This window comes from Sabethes cyaneus, chromosome 2 (genome assembly GCF_943734655.1).
Source record: "Sabethes cyaneus chromosome 2, idSabCyanKW18_F2, whole genome shotgun sequence".
Lineage (NCBI taxonomy): Eukaryota > Metazoa > Arthropoda > Insecta > Diptera > Culicidae > Sabethes > Sabethes cyaneus.
The window spans coordinates 14168268-14192524 of record NC_071354.1 but is presented as its reverse complement, the minus strand read 5'-3'; the positions used below and the strand labels follow the sequence as shown (position 1 = coordinate 14192524).

Sequence of the window (24257 nt, the reverse complement as noted above, 5' to 3'; positions counted from 1 at the left end):
GGTGAAACCCGTAAGCAAGGCGTGGAAGCAGCAACTTGTTGCGTTCATTTTTTTAAGGTATTTTTTACAAAAAAAGCATATTTGTTTAAGTTCTAAGCATCTCTAAGCAAAAATTACACGCATTGTCACGCTCTCAATTTATTTTTGAAATCGAAGTTTTGAAGATTTTGCGGGCATTTTTTCAACTTTATCAAATAGTTGTGTTTGTCATGCATTAGTTAAGAAATTTCGATTATTCTTTCAGATTCTGAGAGAACTGACTGGAAATTTTCCAGAAACCACCTCTTTCAGTTTATACAGCAATACCCTGATCATTGTCCAGAAAAACTTTTGTTTATGGAAGATAGACTTAAATGCCCTCAGAATCACTATCAAGCACTGAAACATCAGTTGAGAGGTTTTAAAACATAGTTCAAACGCAGATGGGCAGTTTCTTCTAACCATAACGATCGGTTCAAAGAAGCAAACAAAATTGGTTGTGTTTTACAATCAAGTCTTGGCTCAGACTTGGTCTGAAATATCAATTCGTCCAAGTAAGAAGTTTGCAGAATCTAGTAAGAGAAGCAAGCGAAGAAGCACCCTGGAGCTGAGAGAAAATTTCCCAGCTGAGGTCTTAAGGTATGCAACACATATGAGTCAGAGATATGTGAGAAATACGATGGTTTCCAGCATCATTAAAGACCCTCAAAAGCTTCAAAATTAAAAAACGTGGTGAGAGCTGTCCAGTCAAATACTGTTCAAAAGCATTCCCCAGAAAAGGCTTTAGCTATATTCGTCGAAGTTATCCTTTCGAAAAAGCGATACAATATTATATATTGTGCAAACAAGAATAATTATCATTGTTATTCGCAGAAGTAGAATTTTGCTGGGTATCTGTTACTCAAAATTCTACTTCTAGCAGACGCTTCTAGATCGCTCAGCTTATCGCTTATGTATATGCATCTAGATGAAAATATTTTTTCCTTGCCGGATGTTGCAAAACAAAATTTGGACCTGCTCTGCAAACATTTTTATAAGTTTCTAGGTTCCCCTCCGGATGATAAGCAACATTAACGGACAGAAGAAAATTGTATGGCAGAATCCAGCGCCTTCATCGCCGAGGTTTTGCCATCCAATCAGAGTCAGATTCGTCCGTGAAACTAATGATATAACTAGGAAAGAAATTTGCTGAGTAGTTGTCGCGCAAAGTCAATAAAACCTTTTCAGTCTTTTTCAATCGAAGCACTTCAACTACTTGTTCCAGGTCAGCCAAACATGGAACTTGAATGATACAACGTTACATCAAACGCGAGCTCAGATGAAATGGAGTGATTCGAACTCATAGCGGTTTCTAAATCGTGAAAGATGGACTTACAGTTTACATTTTTTTACTGTACTGCTGAAAAAATACTACAATGATGTAATTTTTGTTTTATAAATATGCTTTACTTAATACTGATATTTGATTAACAATAAATGAAAATACTATACCGAAAGAGTATATCGAAAAGCACATATGTGGCTAGGTGAAGGCAAATTGTTATTTACAAGTCTTATCATCTAAAAATAATAAATAATAACTTTTTTAAGCTATTTGAGGCACTAACTGACTGAAAATCCTTTGAAATAATTTTGACCACGTTTTTGTTCTGCATACTCCTATGTGCGCTGTAGGAATTGATTGACCGATCCTTTTCAAACTTTCAGACAATAAAATACAACCCATACAACCCCAACCCAGCTTTTGGTATATTTATTTCATTTAGCTTCGATACCATAACCGTATGCTCGCACCTTACGATTAACTCCACTCTAAAGGTTCTGTACAACATCTGGCTGCAGCTTCTTCTGTACAGAAACCCACTTTTTCTTCATGTCTTTCTAAGATTTGACCTCCTTGGGATGCTTTCGTAGTGCCTGCTTCATAATAACCCAGTATTTTTCGATTTGCCTTAGTTCCGGTGCGTTGGAGGCTTTTATGTCCTTAGGTACGAAAGTGACGCCATTGAATTCGTACTACTTGACATCCTTTGAATAGTGGCACGAAGCTAGATCCGGCCAGGAGATCGTAGTCAATGTCAATGATGAGACAATGAGGCTTCGTCAGCATCTGGGTGCACTGTTTCCAGGCCCGTAACTTTCCCACCGTATTTTGCCGTTCGTCAGCCTTCTGCACTTTGTACGTATGCAGTCCCTCCCGGTCCTTGGCTCTCAGAACGAAAGACTCGGTCAGATAGTTGAGGATTTTCCAGGTGTTTGCGCAAAATCATTCGCGACGCGTTCCTTTTCGGGTGACGCCATTTTTTCCAATTTTTGAAAAACTGGCAGCGATAAAAATACAGAGTAAACAACACACTCTAAAGTACTTCTACCCAAATTTTCAAGATGAAATACCGAATGGGAAATTTCCTACAGCGTTTCTTCCGTGGTGAAATTTGATGTGGGACACCCTTTATAACTGGCCTTGGAATCGGAATTGAAACTGGAACTATTTTTACGCAATTAATTTACTCATTACAAAATGAGTGACCGATTAAATTAAAAACTGTGGACCTCTAGGTTACAAAAGTAATTTGTTTCACATTAAATTTTATCACAGTGTGCCCCAGCCTGGGCACGCCGGTGCTACTGGTACTGGTACTGAAAGAAAATCGAATTCTTGTTCGAAAAATGTTTTAGTTTACTTTTTATTTGCCGATAGTTAATCTACATAGCTATAGACAAACTTTATGCTGCCACCCGTTAACCAGTATAATTCATATTTTTTTATTGAATTGCATTTTAGGTGGTTGGCAATATAGTAAGCAGCGCTCACTAATTTGGTAAATTCCACGTACATTCCATTAGTTTCATTCAGTATGCGAACGAAAATTAACACATTGCTCACAATTAGTCGCGCAGCATCAGGCTAATGACCTTCCTAATTGGTCGGCATGCGTTCTTTTTCTGTGTAAAAATTTGGCCTAATGCTGATGTCAGGTACGTGCAAGTAGAGCTGCAAGCTTCTGTACTGGTTAAATGGACTCTGGCTAGACAGCTAGGCAGCAGAGCAGCGATCTGATAATTGCTTTTTGAACAGTCAGTGTTGCAATTCTTCTCGACTTGGTGATTCGTTCTCATTGCCCAAGTTACACTGGCCGTACATTGACCACTGTTACTCGGAGTCTTCTGTAGGCCCAACGCGAAGGGAGTCAGCCTCCAAATTTGCATTCGCAGCATACCGATAGATTGACCGAGCATAGCGCTTACCTTATGCAACATTCGCCCAGTCGAGAAAGAAAGACCTCGGTAAATCATTATTGTTGCGGTGATCGATTTCTGTCCGGCTAATTGGAGTTCATGGTGGAACTTGCTAGCCAAAGCCTGCCAGGTCGTGTGCATGTCATGGGTGGTCAATTTGGGACCGATTTGTTCGCATTAGCAACGGTGGGCATTTCTGTGTGGGGGAAGATGTGGTAAGTGCCCTGGAAGCAGCACCAGCAGATGCTAGGTAACTAGGTTATGATTGCCGATCGTTAATGTTCGAAAATGTTTGATTCGAGGAGATTGCCACTCACGAAATGAGGATTGCTTTAGAAAGAAAATTGACTTCGGTTCCTCATAATCTTGTTAGTCGTAATTTCATAATATGTACAATCGATTGTTCAATTACATGTCAACCGTGTCAATGAAGTAGTTAGAATGTATGATTTTCCTCGCACGCGTAAGTCCAATCAATGCATGCACAGGTAATTGCAACCCACAATTATTCACGCTTTGTTATACACCGCGTTTCGCAACATATTTAAGTCATCCATTTCCATACCTCTGCTAAACACCTAGAATGACATCCGCTAAAAAGCGATATCAGATCGAGCCACATTTTAATGGTTTCCGCAATTCGTCACAAAAGCTAGCAATCCTGATGACAATCACTACAAGGAATTTGTCATTAGGCGTTCTTGCCGAGATTACCAATCGCTACGGTTTTAATGAAGAGATCTACAATGGCCAATTTGACACACTGACTCGCAACGGAAGGCGGGAGGCTCGTTGAGTCACGGACACCGGAGTTTTTCCTCCGTTTTTTTTGTGTCACATTTTGCGGTTCGTTTCTTCTGTGACTATCAAGATCATTGCCCAAGTTATGATTTTTTTTTATTTGTACGCCTTCAAATGCAGTCGTCTGCGCGGACGCACACGGATTTCATCGACTGCAAGCAAGTCCAACGACAAAGAGGAGGATAACCATAGCTTACCGATTCGAGCAATGTCGTGGACAGGCGTATAACTGCTGGTACATGACGATTTTCAAAGGTACACCTCTCTATCAAGGTGCTCGTTTTACTTTTGAACGGCCGTGGTCAGTCGATACTGCCTGTGATGTTCGTTTGACTTGAAGCACATGTCAAAAGCGTGCTGTCGAAATCCGCTCGTGCTACGATAAAAATGAAGACACAAAACCGAAGAGCCAATTTAAGTGAGAAGTGCTATGTTGATTGGCATAATTGTGGATTTGCGATTGGAGATGTATGGACGTGTAAGAACTAGGCAAATAATTGGATTATGTAAAGAATAATTCGGAATGCCTCTTTGACTTTAAGTGTGGCAATCATCGCTTCAGTTTAAACTGAACTGTTTGAACATTTAAACCAGAGCGACAGCATTTGATCGTAAACAACAACACTTGGTAAGATTTGCAACACAGACACCTTGGGAACATTACGAATCATTGCCGTTTCTTCTCGTTGTCAGTGACCATCCAGTTTACTTTCTCGAAATGGTCTGCTTCCAGCAGCATGGAGTAGATGTTAGATTAGAAAACCCTTCGAAAACCGTCCCATAGCAACTATTTTGATTTAATCTTATTGCTAAAATCAGCATCCTTGGTACGTTCTATAACGAACCTGCCAACACCCACCCAGCACAATCGTCAGGTACAAACTCAAACGACCACCAAAATCAACGCGCGAGCAGCGTTAACACCCAAAACAATACCCACCCTCTTTTCCATTGGCAAGTTAATGAAAATGGCACAGCCTTGATCTTGGCGCTTCGAGACATTGATGCCTTGCTTGCAGATTGTTGCCGGTTCGGTGCGATGGGCGGTGGCATGCGCCTCTCTAACCGAGCCGATGATGGATGCTCGAGAGCGATCGGATCATGCCATTATGACGCGCCTAAGAAAACTGCAAATTCAATATCGTGCGCTATTATACTACCATTGAACATTTTTCCAGAACAGTGGATTGCACTAAATCGGTCATTAAATTTGGTATTAAAAATTAAGCATCCAATTAGGAAGCATTCTTGATTCGCACCGTCGACTGATTTTATAGGTAAGGTAGGTGAGTATCTTCTTGAACCTCGCGGCAGGTGAATGTGAATAAAATATTTGAAACACTTTAGATCGAAAACCAGAATGCCTACCACTTAAATAGATTGCCAAAATTGACTGATGATCAACTGGCAGTGAAGGTCGATGTTTAAACTTTTAACTAACCAAACACGGGTTGGCAGTTGGGTTGAAACCGTTGGCCTTGCAGCCGTAATATTTTCTCAACTAGTGCTAAGTTGGAGGAAAAAACAGTTCGCCCATTAGTAGCACAAATGGCTGTTATTAAGGCAAAGGTTGAAAGCATCGAACTCTCAGCGGAATGAATATCAGTTGTTTTACCGTACATGTTCAACTATTTAGGTACAACATTAGAGCTTGCAAGTAGATCAGGAAACTCTAGCAGGAATAGAACTTTCTAGATAATTTTTTATTTTATTCATTACTCGTTAATTTTCTGTTAGTAAAAAACTAGAGGGGTTGTGTACAGGTCACAACCGCATAGACGACGTAGGACTATGTAAGTCTCTTTGTAGTCATAGTAGCATCCATGCAGTATCCATGCGTGTAATAATACGGTTTTTCATGTATACATGCAGCATATATACATGTGCATTAGGAAACAATTTAAAAAAATCAAGAACACAAACTATTGCTTTCCTGTTACCTTGTATTTTACAAAAATTGAAGATTATTTTTATTACCAACTAGCTGATTGCCCGTATTTCAGCCGAAATGCTCAAAGCTGACCCATCTTTGTCAGCCCAGATGATGCATCAGCTTTTCAACAATATATGGGAAACCGCAACTGTTCCGGTGGACTGGATGCAGGGCATATTGGTCAAAGTCCCTAAGAAAGGAGACCTAACTGAATGCGGTAACTGGCGTGGCATCACGTTGCTCTGTATCACTCTCAAAGTACTCTGTAAGGTAATCCTCAACCGGATCCAGGAGAAGATCGACGCTACTCTCCGGCGGCAGCAAGCTGGATTCCGTGCTGGCCGTGCCGTGCTGCAGAGGAAGTTAGATGACCTCTCCGAGAGCTCCCAGGCAGCAAGTCTCACAGTCAATGTAGCGAAAACTAAGTCTATGGTAGTGAACACTGACAATTCCACCAACCTCACAGTAACGGGACAACAAGTTGAGCAGGTAGACGCCTTTCAATATCTTGGTAGCCAAACAACGCCCGATGGTGGTACCATGACTGATATAGCCACACGGATCAGGAAGGCCAGAGGTGCCTTTGCAGGTCTGCGAAACATTTGGCGCTCAAACCAGATCACTCTTCGTACGAAAACCCAAAACATTCAAACGTTTCCGTACTGCTGTATGCCTGCGAAACGTGGTGCGTCTCAGCGGAGACAACGCAAAAACTGCAGGTATTCATTAACCGGTCCCTGCGATTCGTGCCTGGTGGCCTGATAACTGGATATCCAATGAGGAACTCTATCGTCGGTGTCATCAACGGCCGATAGCCACAGAAAATCGTGAACGTAGGTGGAAGTGGATCGGACACACCTTGAGGAAAGGAGCGAAGGAGGTTTGCAGAGAAGCACTCGACTGGAAACCACAAGGACAGCGTATAAGAGGCTGACCCAGAGGCATCCGGGCTGTAGACGAGAACCTGTCCTGGCGACAGGTAAAAGCCATGGCAAGTAACCGTCAGCAGTGGAGATCTCTGATTTCATCCCTTTGTTCTGCCGGACCGGCGGACATGGACACATAAATAAGTAAGTAAAAAGCTGATTGCCCGAACTTACTCGGGACCCCTTTGTATCTCAGTCACTTGTACATCTGTTATTGTAACAAAAATTCTCATAGTGCAAGAAACAAAACCCTTTTTCTTCATTTGAATGTGTCTACTACTTTTGTCCGTTCCCCTTCTATTGTCCTCCAGCTACGTGTAAATTTGTTTTCTTTTTGGTAATTCCTGTAAATCGACACAAAGGATGTTTTACGTATTTGAGCCTCCCCTTGTTGATGGCCATCGTATTCCCCCTTTCAGAAATTCAGCCACTTGAACAACTGCTATCGTTCCAATTGCAAGAGAAACGCACCCCCTTTACCCATTTGAACCTTTCTATCTCTTATAAGAGAAAGTCTCCCTCTTTTATCAACCACCCTGCGGAATAGCTAATACATTCATACTGCAGAGACTGCAGATTACAGAAGAGACTAGGCACTCAAAAACCGCTAAATTTTGAATCAAAACGGACAGTTACATTTATTTGTGATGGTACTCTCCGTTTTGATTGAAAATTTACCGGTTTTTGAGTGCCTAGTCGCTTCTGTAATCTACAGTATCTGTAACTCAGACTCACATTTCATAATTCATAGTCATATATATATCTTTTCAACTTTTCACTACATTTCTTTCCAATGAAACGGAAAACATGCGCATCCATGCAGAATTGTATTATAACCGAACACTACAGCCGTAGCATTCTTCCAATACAGCTATCAAACTCGCCTAGGGTTAATCGTCTAGCCCTAAAGAATTGGCGATCTGTTTCTCCGAAAACCTGCGCCGAGAATCGCGGCTAACAGGCTGACAGACGAACAGCGTCAAGTGCAGTACCTTGCAAGGCGTAAGGGCCTGCATATTGTCGTCGTCCTGACAGTAAAAACAAGTTAGATTAAAACTTCTCGGTCGGTGGTTTCTACAGTTGACGGAGGAAGAGGCACAATTTGTGTCTAAAAATAGCCCAACCACTTACGTCGCTACTTTAATAAGAGGGTTGCGCAGTCTCCTTTTGTCCAGCGCCCTGCGCTCTGGGTGAGTGAAAAAAGTATAATAGCAGGTTTGATGAATTTTGAGTCAACCAATGATTTCCTACTCCTAAGTCTCTCATTAAATTATAATCACCTTTATTCTTGTTTACGGCCGTATCCTGTATTCGTACGAATAGTTTGTTTCGAACGAAGCGGGAAGCACTATTCTCATATTCGAATGAACAAAAGGAAGGGGCGTTCGAACGTTCGAATTGATTCGAACGAAAACAAGAATACGGATCGTCTTAACTTTCGAACGAATACCATTCGAAAGAAAACAAGAATAAGGGTGAATAATACGAATACGAAAATGGACATGAACACAATTTTGCCTATAAAGTGGTTTCTCGTATACTGCGGACTGTGACCGTTGGCGGTGTCCTTTGTCGGAGAGTACCAAGATGGTTCTCGTGAGTGTCGCTCCACGACGGATCAGATGTTTACCCTGCGTCAGTTACTAGACAAATTCCGGAACTACAACTGGCAGACTCTGGCACGTAATTAGGCTGAAAAAACCAGCAGCAATCGCTTACGCGTATCCGCTCTTGATGGTGGTTTGGAAAACACACAATATTATGATCACGTTTACTTATTCTAGGTACTAAACAGCTATGCATATGCTATCACAGAACAATTCTACTTCTTTTTATCGCGGAAGAACACAAAAATTCCCCTCTTATACGAAAATATAAGTCAATTTTCATTCAGCCATTAGCAGCATTTTGTTTTTAATTCCAGCATATGGTGCGTTATTTACACTACTACCGATATGTGAGGCCTGAAACGCTTGAAAAGCTTCTATCTTGTTGACATTAGCTAGTTAGACAATTAGACATAGCAGCAGGCTGTTGTCACTGCAAAACTAATTATCTTCAATGAGCCCGGAATGTAGGCAATAGCGACACGTTATCCATCGGCTCTCTTTTGATCTGGTTTTATTGCTGTTGCAGTTGAAAACCATAATAATCGACGTGCAATACTCGGTTTTATTCTTGTTCTGTGTGTCGCAACTACGTCGCAGGTGGTGCGCTGTATAGCTCATCAATGTGCGAACACAGCGCACCACGTGCGACGTAGTTGCGACACACAGAACAAGAACAAAACCGAATGTCGCACGTTGATGATTACGGTTTTCAACTGCAATACAAAGCATCTAATCCCTGTGCAGGCTATTTCGGCCCGTCGGATTTAAAAAACACAGACACCACTATAGAAAATAGGCTCAATTTAGCCGCAGCGACAGCATTAAGCGGTAATGAAGCTTAATGGGCTGGAAATACCCACCCATACCCATCACTATTGAGCCTCCCAGTTTTCTCCGGAACACCACAACGGATTTCAACGATCTGACTTCCAAATGAAAGCTCTTGCTATCATAAAGTGTTCTAAGAAGTTTTATTGACAACCAGTATGTAGTTTGAAAGATGTACTCAAAAAACTATTTTTGACTAGACAATAATTACTGTTTGTTTGTCAGAGGTGGCCAAACTGATTTATGCGCTATCCATTTCATTTAAAAGATAATTAAGCCTCATAGATCTCTATTGAATTGTTTTTTGATTGGACGTATAATTTGAAAGTTTTGTGCAATCGGGTACACTTAAAAGTTTGCAATATTATATTTTACGATTTTAACTAAGATACTTTATCTAGTTTCAGTTATTTTAGCATCAATTGAGAGATTTTAGCACTGCAAATATATCTGCGAATTTGCATAAGAATTGGTTTTACCGGTCAAATTTTATTGAAAAATTGGGGAAGTTCGTTCAAGGAAACTTTATTGAATCAAGTGGAATGGCATCTACAGAACTACAGAAAATCTATAAACTAGAGGTGTGACATGCAATGTATATGTTAAAGATTAATATTTCCTCTTACAATTTAATTTTACTTGTAGTTATACAAAACAATAACAACTTACTTTAACGTACTCAGCAATTTCATAAAAAAAGCATCAATCAAAATTTAGAAGTGACCCGTTTTTGTTCAAGCTTTGTAAACTTATTCATTTGTAAACTTATTCATTCATTGAATATTCATTCAAGTGAAAGTTATTATTTTAGTTTACATTTATTATCTGACAATAGAAGTGATATGAACCAACTAGCACAGCGATAACTAACAGTTGAATTATGTTCCGAAGACGTGTCGATTTCTATCTCAAATATCAAGTAAGATGGTATAACAATGTTTCCTTTCACCATCAGGTGGATTAATTCAAGTTTCTTTTGTGGAGAATTAGGATGTTGTTATTTTAATATAACTTTTATCCATTAAAACATCATTGTCAGATGTTAAAAGCTGTTAAATAAACAAATAAACAAATTATTCATGGAAAAAGTGCCGTAAAACCACCTTGAGTACCTACCAAATACAAAAGTTGAAAACATTACAGGCATTAAAGCGAAAGCCTTGTCGTTTGCAGTGCTCTTCACATGATGTTCTACCGAATGGTACACCACACTTCACACGTCCTAGTGGTGAAGCTCTGATGGATCTTATAAGCAAATGATTCTCCGGTTGAACGATACCTGTTGTAACAGCAGATTTTTATATTTTACAACTAACCGTCAATGAATGAAATTTATGCATCTGAAAATTTTATCACCTGGCGTATTTGGCTTGTTAAGATATTCCGGACCATCTTCGAGTGGATCGCTGTTTTGTAGAATTTCGTTCGCGGTGGTGCACACCAAGCCGAAGCCAATGATTACCGCATACATGATTAAATTCATTTTAATTGAGTCGAGTAACTGATCTTAGGTTATTGCTCACTTCCGCCTGTCACTAGCTACTGATGTTTGGTATAGAATCAAACATGGTTTATATGAACTTTTTATCGCTGCTGCGTAAGCAATCCGCTTGTAACCAGTGAGTGTCATTATAGAACAAAATTTTCTTCTGCAGACATTAATCTGCTAGTGTGCTTTGAATACTGCAGATTTGAAAGCACACCGGAGTTCCCAGACTTTGAGAGATGGTAGGGTAAAGCACTTTCACAACAAGAGGATTCCGCTGCATGGCGCAATCTGCGAGTAAACAAGGAAGGAAGATAATTTTCATATCCACTGCAGACATTGACCTGTTTGTGTACCCAGACTTTGAGGGACGAACGAGCTTATTCAACGTATTATATTTAAGCGAGATTGACTCAGTCATGTTAGAGCAAATTTTAACCGATTCATCCTTTACAATCAGTAGATGATCGAGACCGTACTGGTCCCCCGGTTTAGAGTGTGCGTAATTGTTGTTTTGTACTAGTACGATACCACTAAAAATTTTCATTAACATTTAGTGCTGTGCTGCACTAATGATGTACATAATTGTTACTGCTAGTTTAGGGGATGTTGCTACCAATCAAATCCTTTATAGTCGTTCCAGTTGTCTACACGTTGTAAAAGTGTTTCGAGCACGTTCGCAATCTTTGTAAATTATTCATTTCTTCTTTTATTGAAGTTTCCCCACCCGAGCGTTTACGGCGTGGTTTTTGATACAGCCTCACGCATATTTTGATAACTAGGATATCAATTTGCAGACGTTGTATAGCCAGTAGAGTGTACCAAAATAGCACTATGTCAGAAAACCCGGGGGCTCGCCCTTCAAACGATAGCTTAGGACGTCACAACAAAACATTTAAACGGCGTCAAGTTTTATGAAAAAATGGCATTTTTTAGGAGTAGATTCAAAAAATTTTTTTTAGAAATGTTAAAGTAGGTCAAACAAGATACTTTTTTTCACAATCACTGAGATGTGATAGGGCACGGGAGGGTATTTTCTGCCCATCAAGCGAAGGCATCTATTTTTTCGTCCTGTGGCCTAGTTCTAGTGGAAGAACAGGTGCTTTTGACGTTCTTTGAATAAAAAATAGTAGATTACTTACACTATTGAGAAAATAGTTATAACATATTAAAATTGTATGTCGGCAAAGTATTTTTATTGGCGACAGAAGAGGCAAATAGGCTGAATTTAGAAACCTGTTGGAAATACCCTTCCGTACCCTACATTCATAAAAAAGTTCTGGTAGAAGTCTGGAGTCATTTTTGGTTACTAAAATTTATTGAATTTCGCAAAATTTTGAAATTTTCGAAATTTCATTTAATTAAGCGCCAAAACCCGATACCCTGGAACAGTGTCTCAGAGCAACGTAGTTATACTGTATAGATGGGAAATTGATGACGTTGTTCGTCTGTCAGCGTGTTAGCCGCGATTCTCAACGCAGGTGTCCGAGGAAAGGCTCCATTCCTGTGGAATAGACCAACCGTCGGTGGTTTCTACAGTAGACGGAGGAAGAAGCACAATTTGTGTCTATAAATAACTCAACCTGCCAAGTGCTGCTAGAGTTTGTAATACGTCAAACGCTTAATAAGGGGGTTGTGGAGTCTCTATTTTGTCCAGCACCTCTGTGGTTCAAAGGATCATTACAGGTGGGAGGGATGGGTTCGAATCCGGCTGTATTGCTCCGATTACAGGTTGGTTTGATCCATGGAATCTAAAGGTAAAGGTAAACGCTAACGTTTGATACTAAGGTAATTGAAACTAGATAATTTATCTTGGTTAAACTCTTTATAAATTATTGTAAATTTTAATATGTTGTACACGATTGCTCATAACTTTCACAAAAACGTAGAATCAAAAAACCATTCAATAGTGATCTATTCAGCTATATTACCTACCAAATGAAGCTAATAGCGCATAAATCGGTATGGCCCTATCTGAGAAACAGGCGATCATTTGAACCTTGTCAAAACTGGTTTTAAAGGTTAACTTTTAAGCTGATTGTTTGTTTTCAATCAAACTTGGAAAAAAGTTTACCAATAGCAAGAGCTTTCATTTAGTATTAAGATCGTTCAAATCGATTGTGTGGTTCCAGAGAAAACAGTGTCACGTAGTTTTCACATTTTTACTTATAACTTTCAAACGAAATGTCATGTCGGATCACGAAACAATGCAATACTGTACTAGGCTATAACACCTTTCAAACAAAAATAACAACGGACGAATCGGTTCAGCCATCTTCGAGGAATAGGCGATAGAAAATGGAGCTCAACACACACACACGCACACACACGCATACACACACACACACGCACACACACACGCACACACACACGCACGCACACACGCACGCACACACACACGCACGCACACACACACGCACGCACACACACACGCACGCACACACACACACGCACACACACACACGCACACACACACACACACACACACACACACACACACACACACACACACACACACACACACACACACACACACACACACACACACACACACACACACACACACACACACACACACACACACACACACACACACACACACAGGCCGGTGAAGGCCCTATCCCAGGTTATGGGGCCGATCAAAGTCAGTTGGCTTTGTACGACCCTATATAGCCATTAAAATGGGAGCGGGAACTCTTGTCCCTACCTCCACGCGGTGCCGGCTGGGACGCAACTGGGCCTTGGGTCGACCAGTCTTTGGTGGCAGCCTCGGTTCCCAGCTAGCACCAACTCGTATATCAATGTACGAAAACTATCGTAAATATCTCCTAACAAACTCGAAATCGTAACTAAAACTGGATAAAGTGGGATCAAGTTGATTTTCTGTCATATATAATGATAATGACTGACATACATTCGATTTTCAGCACAAAATCGTAGAGTAGTACGGAGCGACTCGCGCTTAATCGGATATTATCGTATATAAATACATATATAGTCGTAACGCTCAAAATTATTCGTAATCACGTATATCGCCTCTAAAATAGTACGGATATGCCAATTTTGCGCATGAAATACGATTTATTTAGCATGTATATCTGTACGTAATGCTGTTTTTTACCTTTTTTATACATATGAAAATGCTAGCTAGCCTCCGGACGACGTAGTGCAGTGGTGTTAATACGCGGGCTTAGCTTAGTGCAGCTTAGCTTAGAGCAGTGGTGTAAAGACGCGGGCTTAGCGGCCATGAGCCAGCTGCAGATGTTGTAATGTCCTGTTGGAGCTCAGGACTTTAAGCCTAAAAGTCATGTCAGGAGTGCTGTGGGCACATTAGGATCGGTTCCAGGAAGATCCTAATTATGGTATACTGGAATGGCGGGAAAACGATTTGACTAGGCGCTATAGGGCTGACGTTACGGCTAAGGAAGCTACCTTAGGTAAAGGAAGGTGACACTTTCCCGAAACGGCGAGTAGTCCAATGGTACAGTTGCCATCCCTCTCACTAAAACCGTGGCTGGTCTCTAGGTACGTTCAAAACTCGTCCCTCACGACAACGTGCGGTGGTCTGGGCTCAGATGATACGTTCCTAATTAACGCTGATCGGATGCTGACATCCCTATCCCCATGAAGGACAGGGGAGAGTGTCCCTAGCCATGGCCTCCCTGCTTGCACAGATACCCATGGGATCGTAAAGGCGAGTGCACAAATACGAGCGGAGATAGCGGCCTAGAGTTTGGGACCCAACAGAAAAGATGAGTACAACCAACCGACAGAATGAAGAAGGAGACAAGGGTACGACGGAAATGGCAGAAGGTCAAACCAACGCGTTTGCGAGGAGCGGAAAACTGCTGAGATAACCGCTTTTAAACCTGTCGATAATACAAAGTCCTAGGAGCAACAGTACTAGCGAAGACCAGCAAATCTCTCAGACAGAGCAGAGCCTGGAATTAAACCCTCTATTTACGCCGAGAAATAGTCAGACCAAGGAGGAGCGGTTGCCTGGAAAGACAATATTGAGGACAATTATCGCGAATTATCGTGGCGGCAGATGCGCGAGCCAAGGTGAAGGAAACACAAAACCGGTCAGAGAAAAGGGAAAAAAGAATCGCCTGTGGAATCCGAGCTGCCCAAAAAGCGCAAGGGCGACCAGAGCGATAGCGATGAAGAGGGCACGGATTGGAGCATAACCACGAATTAAAAGGATGGGAGAAAGAAAGAAAAGGAAAACGAAACAAGACGCAAGAGGAAAAACCGGAAGCTAGGAAGCAGGAAAAAGCGAAACCGAATCCTCGCCGTTCGCGAAGCAAAGGCGACGCACTCATCGTTGAAGCAAAGGGAGAGATGTCATACGCAGTCCTTTTCAAAAGGATGAGGGATGACCCAAAACTGAAGGATCTTAAGGTCTTAAGGAGAACGTAGTGCAATCTTGGCACACCCAAAATGGTGAAATGTTGTTCGAACTGAAGAAAGGCCCCGCAGTTAAGAGCCTAGCGTTCAAAGAGCTTGTTGAAAAGGTCCTAAGCGACGAGACGAATGTTAGAGCCTTATCCCAAGAGACCACGATAGAATGTAGAAAGCTGAGCATGTTTACCACAGAGCGCGATCTGAGACTGAAACTGGAGACCGAAAACATCCTGGGGAAGGTGCCGATGAAAATTCGGCTAAAGGTACCAGTACACTGTTTGCTTTATCGTCAAATTTTCTTCCTGTCAGAATTTGGGCAAATTTTGGTATTTGACAGACATATTTGTCTTGCCCAGTACACTGTTTGTCAAATTTGATGTCAAAAATTCGATCTGAGACGTTACCCGTGTTACAAAATCAAATAAATTTTGACATATTTTGTGGGGCCAGTACACTGTTTGCAAAACAGCATGAAATTCATGAGATTATCAAATACATTCGGCCCGAAAATGTTTGCGCCAGCAGATGTCTGTGCAGATCAAACAGATCAAATACACAAAAAAAAGTACGCTCGGAGAGTGAGGCTATTCATTTAACAGGAAGCTGAAAGCCATTTTAATTTTTTTAAACACGTTTTAATACAGGCATTATTATTAATTCAAAATAATTAATACAAATTACTGCGGTATGAAAAAATGCAATTTATATACACTGAAGTCGCTTTTTACGCGATTTTTTACGCGACTATTTTCACGCGGTTTTTTCGCGGTTTTCGGAATTTACGCGGTTTTTTTACGCGGTTTTCGGAATTTACGCGATTTTGATTTACGCGGGACGTATCTTTCAGGTAAAAAGCGACTTGAGTGTAAATTCAATTTCTACATTTAGTGATGTCCGGTAATTTCTCGATTAATCGATTACAGCATGGAATAATCGAATAATTTGTAATCGAATAGTTTAAATAAGATAAAAAAATAAGAATAATCCCCAATCCATCCCCATCGTTCATAACCGTAAGATTAATCGAATAATTTAACGAAATATTCGAATATTTATAGTCGAATACTACTAGCTGGTGTTCGACATCGGAACGAAAATTGAAGTCCGGGTTCCGGTCCGATCTGGTTAAAAGGCGGCACGAACTTTGTTATTCCGACTATAAAGACTAATGATCCGGTCCGATTTGGCTCTGTTCAGGTTCCGGAACCGGAACAGAGCCAAATCGGACCGGAATAAAGTCGGAATAAGAAAATTCGTGCCGATTTTTACCGGACCGGAACCCGGACCTCAATTTTCGTTCCGATGTCGAACACTACTACTAGCACGAATACTGAACTAATCGACCAGTGCCTACTCGATCGATTAATCGGCAATCGAATAATTAAAAATTTCGGACATCACTAATATCAATACCAATGTCAGCCATGTCGCTGATATTGGTATTGGAATATCAGCCGAATTGACCATTTTACGAACCATAACAACATTGCTGATATTGATTTTGCTTCACAGCTGCCAGAAATACAGATATTTGTGCATGCATAAATTTGGGACCCTACCGTTTTCTCCGGAGTATTTAATTTTCTCAATCTAATCTTTTAAATAACATAAATAGTTTATGGACTACTTTAAAATTCAGGAACATTAGTAGAGCCAGAAATCACAGCAACTGAAATAATTGATGGGTCCCAAATTTATGTATGCACAAATATCTGTATTTGTGGCAGCTCTGTTTTGCTTTCCCGTGGGGCATCTGCGGATTGTCAAAGTACCAGCACAGCACAGGGAAAGCGCAACATCGATATCAGCAAGGCAGCATGTCGCTTTGTCACGTAAAATGCTCTTTACATAAAGGCATTGCTTGGTATATAATAAGTTCGGCACCAACTTTTCAAAAGGTCGTAAGCAGATGCCAGATATATCCAACAAACATTTCTGTTGAATAACAGTTAATCAAGCGCTTATTACCCGGTAATCTATACTCCTACTATTCAAGAAAAATGAATACTGGGGAAAAATAATGTCCCAAATTTATGCATGCACATAAATTTGGAACATTATTTTTCCGCAGTATTTCATTTTTGCAGTCTAATTTTTGCTATAATGTACATAGTTTATGAAGTTCTAGTACGTATTATAGAGATTGCTGACATTTACCGCACGCACAGTTCGCCGCGTATACGTATACGCGGTTTGTTTGCATCTCCAAATTTATTTTCGCTGCGAAAAATTTTTCACGATGCACACAAACCACTGTATTAGTCGCACATTAGCAATCCTGATACCGTTCGTTATTATTGCAGATGGTGTAAAAAGCTGGATAGCGCATCACTGTGCGATTACAGCGCACTACTTGCGACACACAAAACCAGAATAAAATTGAATGTCACACAGCTATCCACCTATTCGCGTGCGTAATGACGGTTAGTGGATACAACTTTCGGACAACGTTAGCATGCTTTTGGCAGCTTTGTTCACGTTAAGTTAATATTTCCAGCCTTAATTGTCGTTGTAGAACTTTCAAGCATACGTGAGCGGAGTTCCCAAAAGCAAATAAACATTGTCGAAAAACGTACCCACTAGCCGCCATTAAGCGCGCGAAAAGGTGGATATGCATACAATTATTGTTCATATTTTCTAGTAAATTATCCATGTTAACAGAAACAGAATGTAGCCTTTCGATCCTGAAATGAACGTTTACATGCTGACTATTTACTAGATTTACTAGAATAATGTTTCACATATGTAGTATTATATACGTGACAGTGCCTAATTTTAGAAGGTATTTAAGGTGAAATTAGTCGTCATCGATTCTGCCAATTTCAAAAGCAGTTTTTTTGTTTGAAACAAAAATTCTGTTAATGAAAATATATTCGCTGTGTTCAGATTGGCAAGAAGAAGGCAGTATTTATATTTTTACAACCAGACCCCAGCTATTGGGTCCAAAAACTGCTTTCGAAATTAGGCTCTCCGACGAAAAGTTAATGACTGCTATTTTCCCGTTAAACAAATTATGTTCGAAAAACAGGTCTATTAAGTGATCTCCTCATTATTCATAATCTTTTTAACTTTTCACTATTGATTTAATAATGTCCTGATTTATTCCAGTGTCATTTCCTTTGCAAAACTTCCTTTCTGCACGATTTTTCATGTACCAAATTCGATTTTGACAGCAGTTCAAATAATAAACATTGTGAGCTTTTTTGATAAGTTTCAAGCAAACAAACCGGCGAACAGCGCAAAATGTTACAAAAACAAATTTAATTTGATTGGCATATTACACTGTTTTACAAACCGCCAAATTTTATTGGAAAAGCTCGGCGACATTTTGAAAAATAAAATTTGTTCGTATATTTGGTTGGGTCAGTACACGGGTTTTCAAATTTATTTGATGAAATAGATCAAATATTGGATGATTCAGCAAACAGTGTACTGGTACCTTAAGAAAGGCTAAGAAATTCGGCTACCACGGAACGCAGACCGCCACGATACGGCTCTCAACAGATGCAGCAAATAAGTTGCTGTAGCAAGAGAAAATAAACGTTTGCTGGGCAGTGGGTCGCTTCAGAACTCTTCCCCGTGTCCCTAATCAACTGGAGAGATGCTTTAACCGCATGGGCTTCGGCCACCAAGCAAGACATTGCGCGGGCCCTAACAGGTCCAAATTGTGCAGAAAATGTGGACAGGAGGGATTTTTTGCACGAGGGTTTCGTAATTGCTAAAATTAATGGAACTTTCATTTGCAGCTGCTAGGCACCCCCAAGCTGAACATTAAGCCAGTTCCACCATATGTTGGACATTTGCACTGAGAAGCTCGTCGGAAGGAAACCGGTCGATATAGCAGGGGACTTCAATGTCTGGGCGGTGGAGTGGGGAAGCAGATGTACCAACGTAAGAGGAAACAGCCTACTGGAAGCCCTGGCTAAGCTAGAGGTAAGACTCAGCAACGAAGGCGCCATCAGTACCTTCCGCAGAGATGATCGGGAGTTTATGATTGACGTCACCTTCTGCAGCCCATCTTTGTTGGCAAATATGAACTGGAGGGTGTGCGAACAATACACTCATAGTGATCATCAGGCGATCCTGTACACTATTGGCAAACGGAATCTTGCAACAGGCCGAAGAAATAGAGCTAACGACCGAAAGTGGAAGACGAAAGCCTTCGACAAGGACGTATTCATCGAAGAACTACACGCTGATAGTGATTCCCTGGACTTGAACGCAGATCAACTGACAGAAACGTTAGCGAAAGCATGCGATCTTACAATGCCGAGGAAACGGGAGCCGAGAAATAAGCGACCTCCAGCTTATTGGTGGAACTAAGCACTCAGCGTTCTCCGCGCCAACTGTCTTAGGCTGTGAACCATTTCGCGAAATTTTAACTTTTTGGTTAAAATTTGACAGTTCCATGGTTTTTCGAAAATAACCCTGCTCGGAAGCATAGTTAGTTTTGACAGTTCGATGGTTCGCTAAATTCGCTGTTATAGAAACATATCTTCATCCTCAGCTTCTATATGCTTTCATTGAGAAAAACAACTATCAATTTGTCAAATATGAAATGGTCCGCAGTCTGAACTGATTTTTACCACTCGAGGAGAAATAACCATCGAACTGTCAAATTTTAACAAAAAAGTTAAAAATTTCGCGAAATGGTTCACATCCTTAGGGCGAGAAGACGCGTCCAAAGAGAACGGGACGACGCAGCCAGAGAAGTTCGTAGAGAAGCGTTTAGAGTGGCCAGGGCCGCCCTTAAAAAAGCGATAAGGCAGAGCAAGACGAACTGCCTCAAAGAGCTATGCCGTGATGCGGATGTCAACCCATGGGGCAACACATATCGGGTGGTGATTGCGAAAGTCAGTGGTCCAACGGTGCCAGCTGAAATGTGTCCCGAAAAGCAAAAGGTGATCGTTGCAGGGCTATTTACAAAGCATGACTCGACGAGCTGGCCATTTTCGCCGTATGCCGAGGATACTGAACGCAGTCAGGTATCGAACGAAGAATTGATAGCAGCTGTAAAAAACTGACACGCTAAGGAAACTACTGGCGAGGATCGTTCTTAATAGGCTGATGGAATGTCTGGAAAATAACCATGGACTCTTCGAGACGCAGTTCGGGTTTCGGAAAGAGAGATCTACAGTGGGTGCCATTCGCACGGTAATTGAAAGTGCCGAGAAGGCAGCCAAACAGAAGCGTAGAGGAAACCGATATTGTGCAGTAGTAACCATCGACGTTAAGAACGCGTTCATCAGCGCCAGCTGGGAAGCCATCGCTATAGCACTTCATCGAATGAGTATCCCTAATTATTTGTGCAGGATCTTGAGAAGTTAGTTCGAGAACCGGTTGCTTCTCTATGAGACCAACAAGGGTCAAAGATCGATCAGGATAACAGCGGGAGTGCCACAAGGCTCTCCTGGATCCATCTCTCTGGAACGAGATGTACGAAGGTGTACTCAAGCTGAATCTGCCCAGAGGCGTAGACCTAGTTTGTTTTGCGGACGATACTGTGATCGTAGTAACAGGAAAATCGCTAGAACAGGTGGAAATGTTGGTGATAATTGGAAGCTGGATGCAAGCGGTAAAACTACAAATAGCCCACCACAAGACAGAAATGCTGGTGGTAAGCAACCGTAACGCGGTTCAAAGGGCGAAGTAGCAAAAGTGAAAGAAAAACAAAATTTCATGATTTTTTCATTCGCTTCCGCTAGTAGACGTGCTTTATAATTGTTAATGAGATAAAATTAAAATGCATTTTTTAAGAAATAGACTCGGTTCGAAAATAAGCTAATAAAAATGTCGCATAACAGTAATAAACCTATATGCTAATGTGCAAGCGCAGTAGGAAATCGTCAAACATCCAACAATTTCTTCAGCTAATGCAATTAACATAATTACTATTGGTAGTCACATTTCCATCATCTTCATTGACACATGTGTAAATACATGGTCTTCTGGGAGACATTTGGCTGGTGGTTCGTCTTGTTTTGCCCTCAAGCTTTCGGAGCGCCTGAAATGACCGTCGTTGTTGTACAGTTCCATCCAAATTGAAACTGCAGAAAATCTCCTGACGACCTGTCGTAATTGAATTAAAACTAGTGGTAGCCTACCAAATTATATCATCGACAAAACAGAGCCAGCAGCGACGACGACGATGATGTCGATGTGTGCCATATTTTTTTTATTTTCTCAAATTGAGCGAAGGGGCCACCGACACCGGTGACGACAATAATCAGCTCAACGATACATGACGATGAAGTGTGATAATTGTACAATATTTATTTTCTTCGGCCATATGCCTTTAGTTGGCTGTTTTGATTTTATTGCGAGAAAACAGAGAAAAAAACTTTAAGTTACACATCGTCTATGTTGTTACTAATTAACTTCATTAACTTAACTGATTCAATTCAGTATATCATAGGTTATTTTGCATGCATTGCATATCTTGGCACCCAACTATCTGACAGAAATCTGCTCGACTCGATAACGTGTTCGGGCTCATACTCGATTGCAGCGAGGAAGCAAAAATACTCGATATTTATATATGGAAGTAATTTTTGAAGCATAACTTCACCCCATAAAACATAATTAACGGTAGGTCGTCGAGCTTTTTGAGATTGGTTTGCCATGTAATCTATAATTGTGTGCCAGTTTATGCTGCAACTGTAGCCATTAACGACAAAGTAAAGGCTTGCTATTACATTTTAATTTTAGAACTTGGCCTTCTGTTTAGACTAGTTTCAAAGTAGTTTCCTAAAGTTCAGGATAATTACAGAGTTAGTGCTGTACGGCCATACAGACTTTAAGAATGCCGCGCTGAATTTATACATATAGAGACTGCTTATGAGCTCTGCAATTTGTTTCTGTACAAACCAAGGAATTAAGTTTTACACGAGTGACATTAATTATAGGAACATAATTATAAATGAAACTTTCAGATAGCGTCAAACTCCAGTACACTTTTCGAGGTTACTGCATTGCATACGACATCAATAATGCTAAGATTCCTGATAGTGACTTCCGAATATACAGCATCTAAAACAATAATCTACTATCAATCATATTACAATGAAATTTTCGGGACAAAGAAAGTATAGAAAAGTATAAAATCAAGATAAGAGATAACTTTTTGGTGGAAACTAAACAAGTACCAGCAGATTACCAAGCTCCCCGCTCAGTTGCTCATTACCTGTGTTTGGGTGAGGATCACTTAGAGTGCAACCAAAATGCTGATAAGCCAAGCATTGTTGCTCAGTATTATAGCTTGCTATATTGTACTGAGTAATCAGGTACTGATAACAGCTTCATATCGCTACTACGCTATTAGGCGATTACGGTAACTCATTCAGGTTTACGCGATTCCAGGCATCAACCCCCTTAGATGACCACTACTGGGCGGGCGTTGTGGAATTCAGCACTAAAGACAAATACACAGAAGAGCCGGACATAAACACAGCGAAAAACCTAGCAAAATACATCGAGCTCATCAATTCGACCGATGCCGATCCTCTGGACATTATCGTCTTTCCGGAACACGGTCTAGATAGCATCGGAACTGCTTCATTTGTTCCGTCCCCGGAGGAACGAGTAGCACCTTGCAATAATTTACTGTACGAAACCACCGTTCGTGATCTCTCTTGCGTAGCGAGACTGCGTCAAAAGTACTTGGTAATCAACCTGCTGGAGAAAGCACTTTGTCCGCAGAATGATGATACGCGACCATGCGCTAAGGATGGATTGTACCGTTTTAATACGAACGTCGTTTTCGATCGAAACGGATTCGTCATCGCACGATATCGAAAATATAATCTTTTCGGCGAAGCCGGAATCAATACGACGGTTTATGCTGAAGCGGTGAAATTCGAAACGGATTTCGGGGTTACTTTTGGCACGTTCACTTGCTTCGACTTGTTGTTTGATCAACCGGCAATATCGCTGATACGTGATGGAGTCACTGATATAGCTTTTCCAACAATGTGGTTCTCGGAGTTGCCTTTCCTAACGGCGGTTCAAATTCAGCAAGCGTGGGCCTATAAGAACAATGTCAATTTCTTAGCATCGGGAGCGAGCTATCCGGAAATTGGCAGCACCGGCTCTGGAGTTTTTGCCGGAAAGCGGGGAAGAGTTGTGTCCGTTATGAAGCACCATGCCGATGTGTAATGCTTTTTAAATTTGTTCCAATGACTATTTACTAAATTCAAAGTTTTTTCAGCAAACTGTACGTGGCTAAGGTTCCTAAAATCGACCGACCGGAGGCTACCTTAGAACGGCAACCTCCTGAGAAATATACACCGTTGGATATGAATAATCTTGGACTACTTCGAGATGAAATTCAGAATTATAATACAACGAGTTTACCGATGTCGAGTAACAGTTCTTTCCAAACCACCTTATGTCAGAAGCGGATTTGCTGTGATTTTGCTCTGGATTACACGGTTTCATCATTGTCATCTGACGAAGTCAGTTATGGTTTTTTACTCAAAGGAGAGTCTAAAATACAGTTTTTTTTCTGAACAGCATTATTACAACTATCGGTTGGTGGCACGTGACGGAATACGTACGTTTAGTGGCCTCGCGGATGCTGCTGTTCTGGCCTGTGCCATAGTTGCTTGCACCAATGCGAGCATCGATTCCTGTGGAACACGGTTCAACGATCCGTCGGCTGTGGTTAATGCAGTACGATTCAATTCCATACGGATAGATGGTGTTATCCCGGGTGACGAAGATTTTCTTCTATTCCCGAATAGTCTTGATATGAGTATTTTACCACTGGAGGTCGAAGAAACCCAATTCAGCGAACGGATGTATACGGAAAATTCGTAAGTTTATCATTTAGAATGTTGTAGTTCTATTATTATACGACACATGTCTTAATCATTAATTTCAGCACTACGTACAGAGAGATTCAGCACAAATTGGTTAATCCACGCTCTGATCTCCACACGTTTGCGATTTGGGGTCGAGATTATACCCGATGGGCCAGCAGCGCAAAGCGCTTGCTTCATAGTACAGGGTTGGTGTTGATTGCTGTACTAAGCTGCATTTCATTTAAATAA

General features: G+C 41.0%; 1 protein-coding gene across 1 annotated transcript; it reads left to right on the top strand.

The window, feature by feature from the left end:
- Nucleotides 1-15251: 15251 nt before the first annotated feature.
- LOC128735118 (vanin-like protein 1) lies at nucleotides 15252-24257 on the top strand. The gene is made up of 9 exons (XM_053829612.1): nucleotides 15252-15470; nucleotides 17468-17530; nucleotides 19021-19448; nucleotides 19874-20192; nucleotides 22416-22490; nucleotides 22567-23357; nucleotides 23414-23647; nucleotides 23703-24020; nucleotides 24089-24257. The coding sequence occupies exons 1-9, from the start codon at nucleotides 15252-15254 to the stop codon at nucleotides 24255-24257; spliced, it is 2616 nt and encodes an 871-aa protein (XP_053685587.1).

Excerpts from the sequence above, each read along its gene's own strand:
- LOC128735118 (XM_053829612.1), top strand. The coding sequence starts at position 15,252 with ATGTTGTTCGAACTGAAGAAAGGCCCCGCAGTTAAGAGCCTAGCGTTC. Across the intron at positions 23,358-23,413 it reads ATGAAGCACCATGCCGATGT|CAAACTGTACGTGGCTAAGG; the intron begins GTAATGCTTTTT and ends AAGTTTTTTCAG. Across the intron at positions 24,021-24,088 it reads CGGATGTATACGGAAAATTC|CACTACGTACAGAGAGATTC; the intron begins GTAAGTTTATCA and ends CATTAATTTCAG.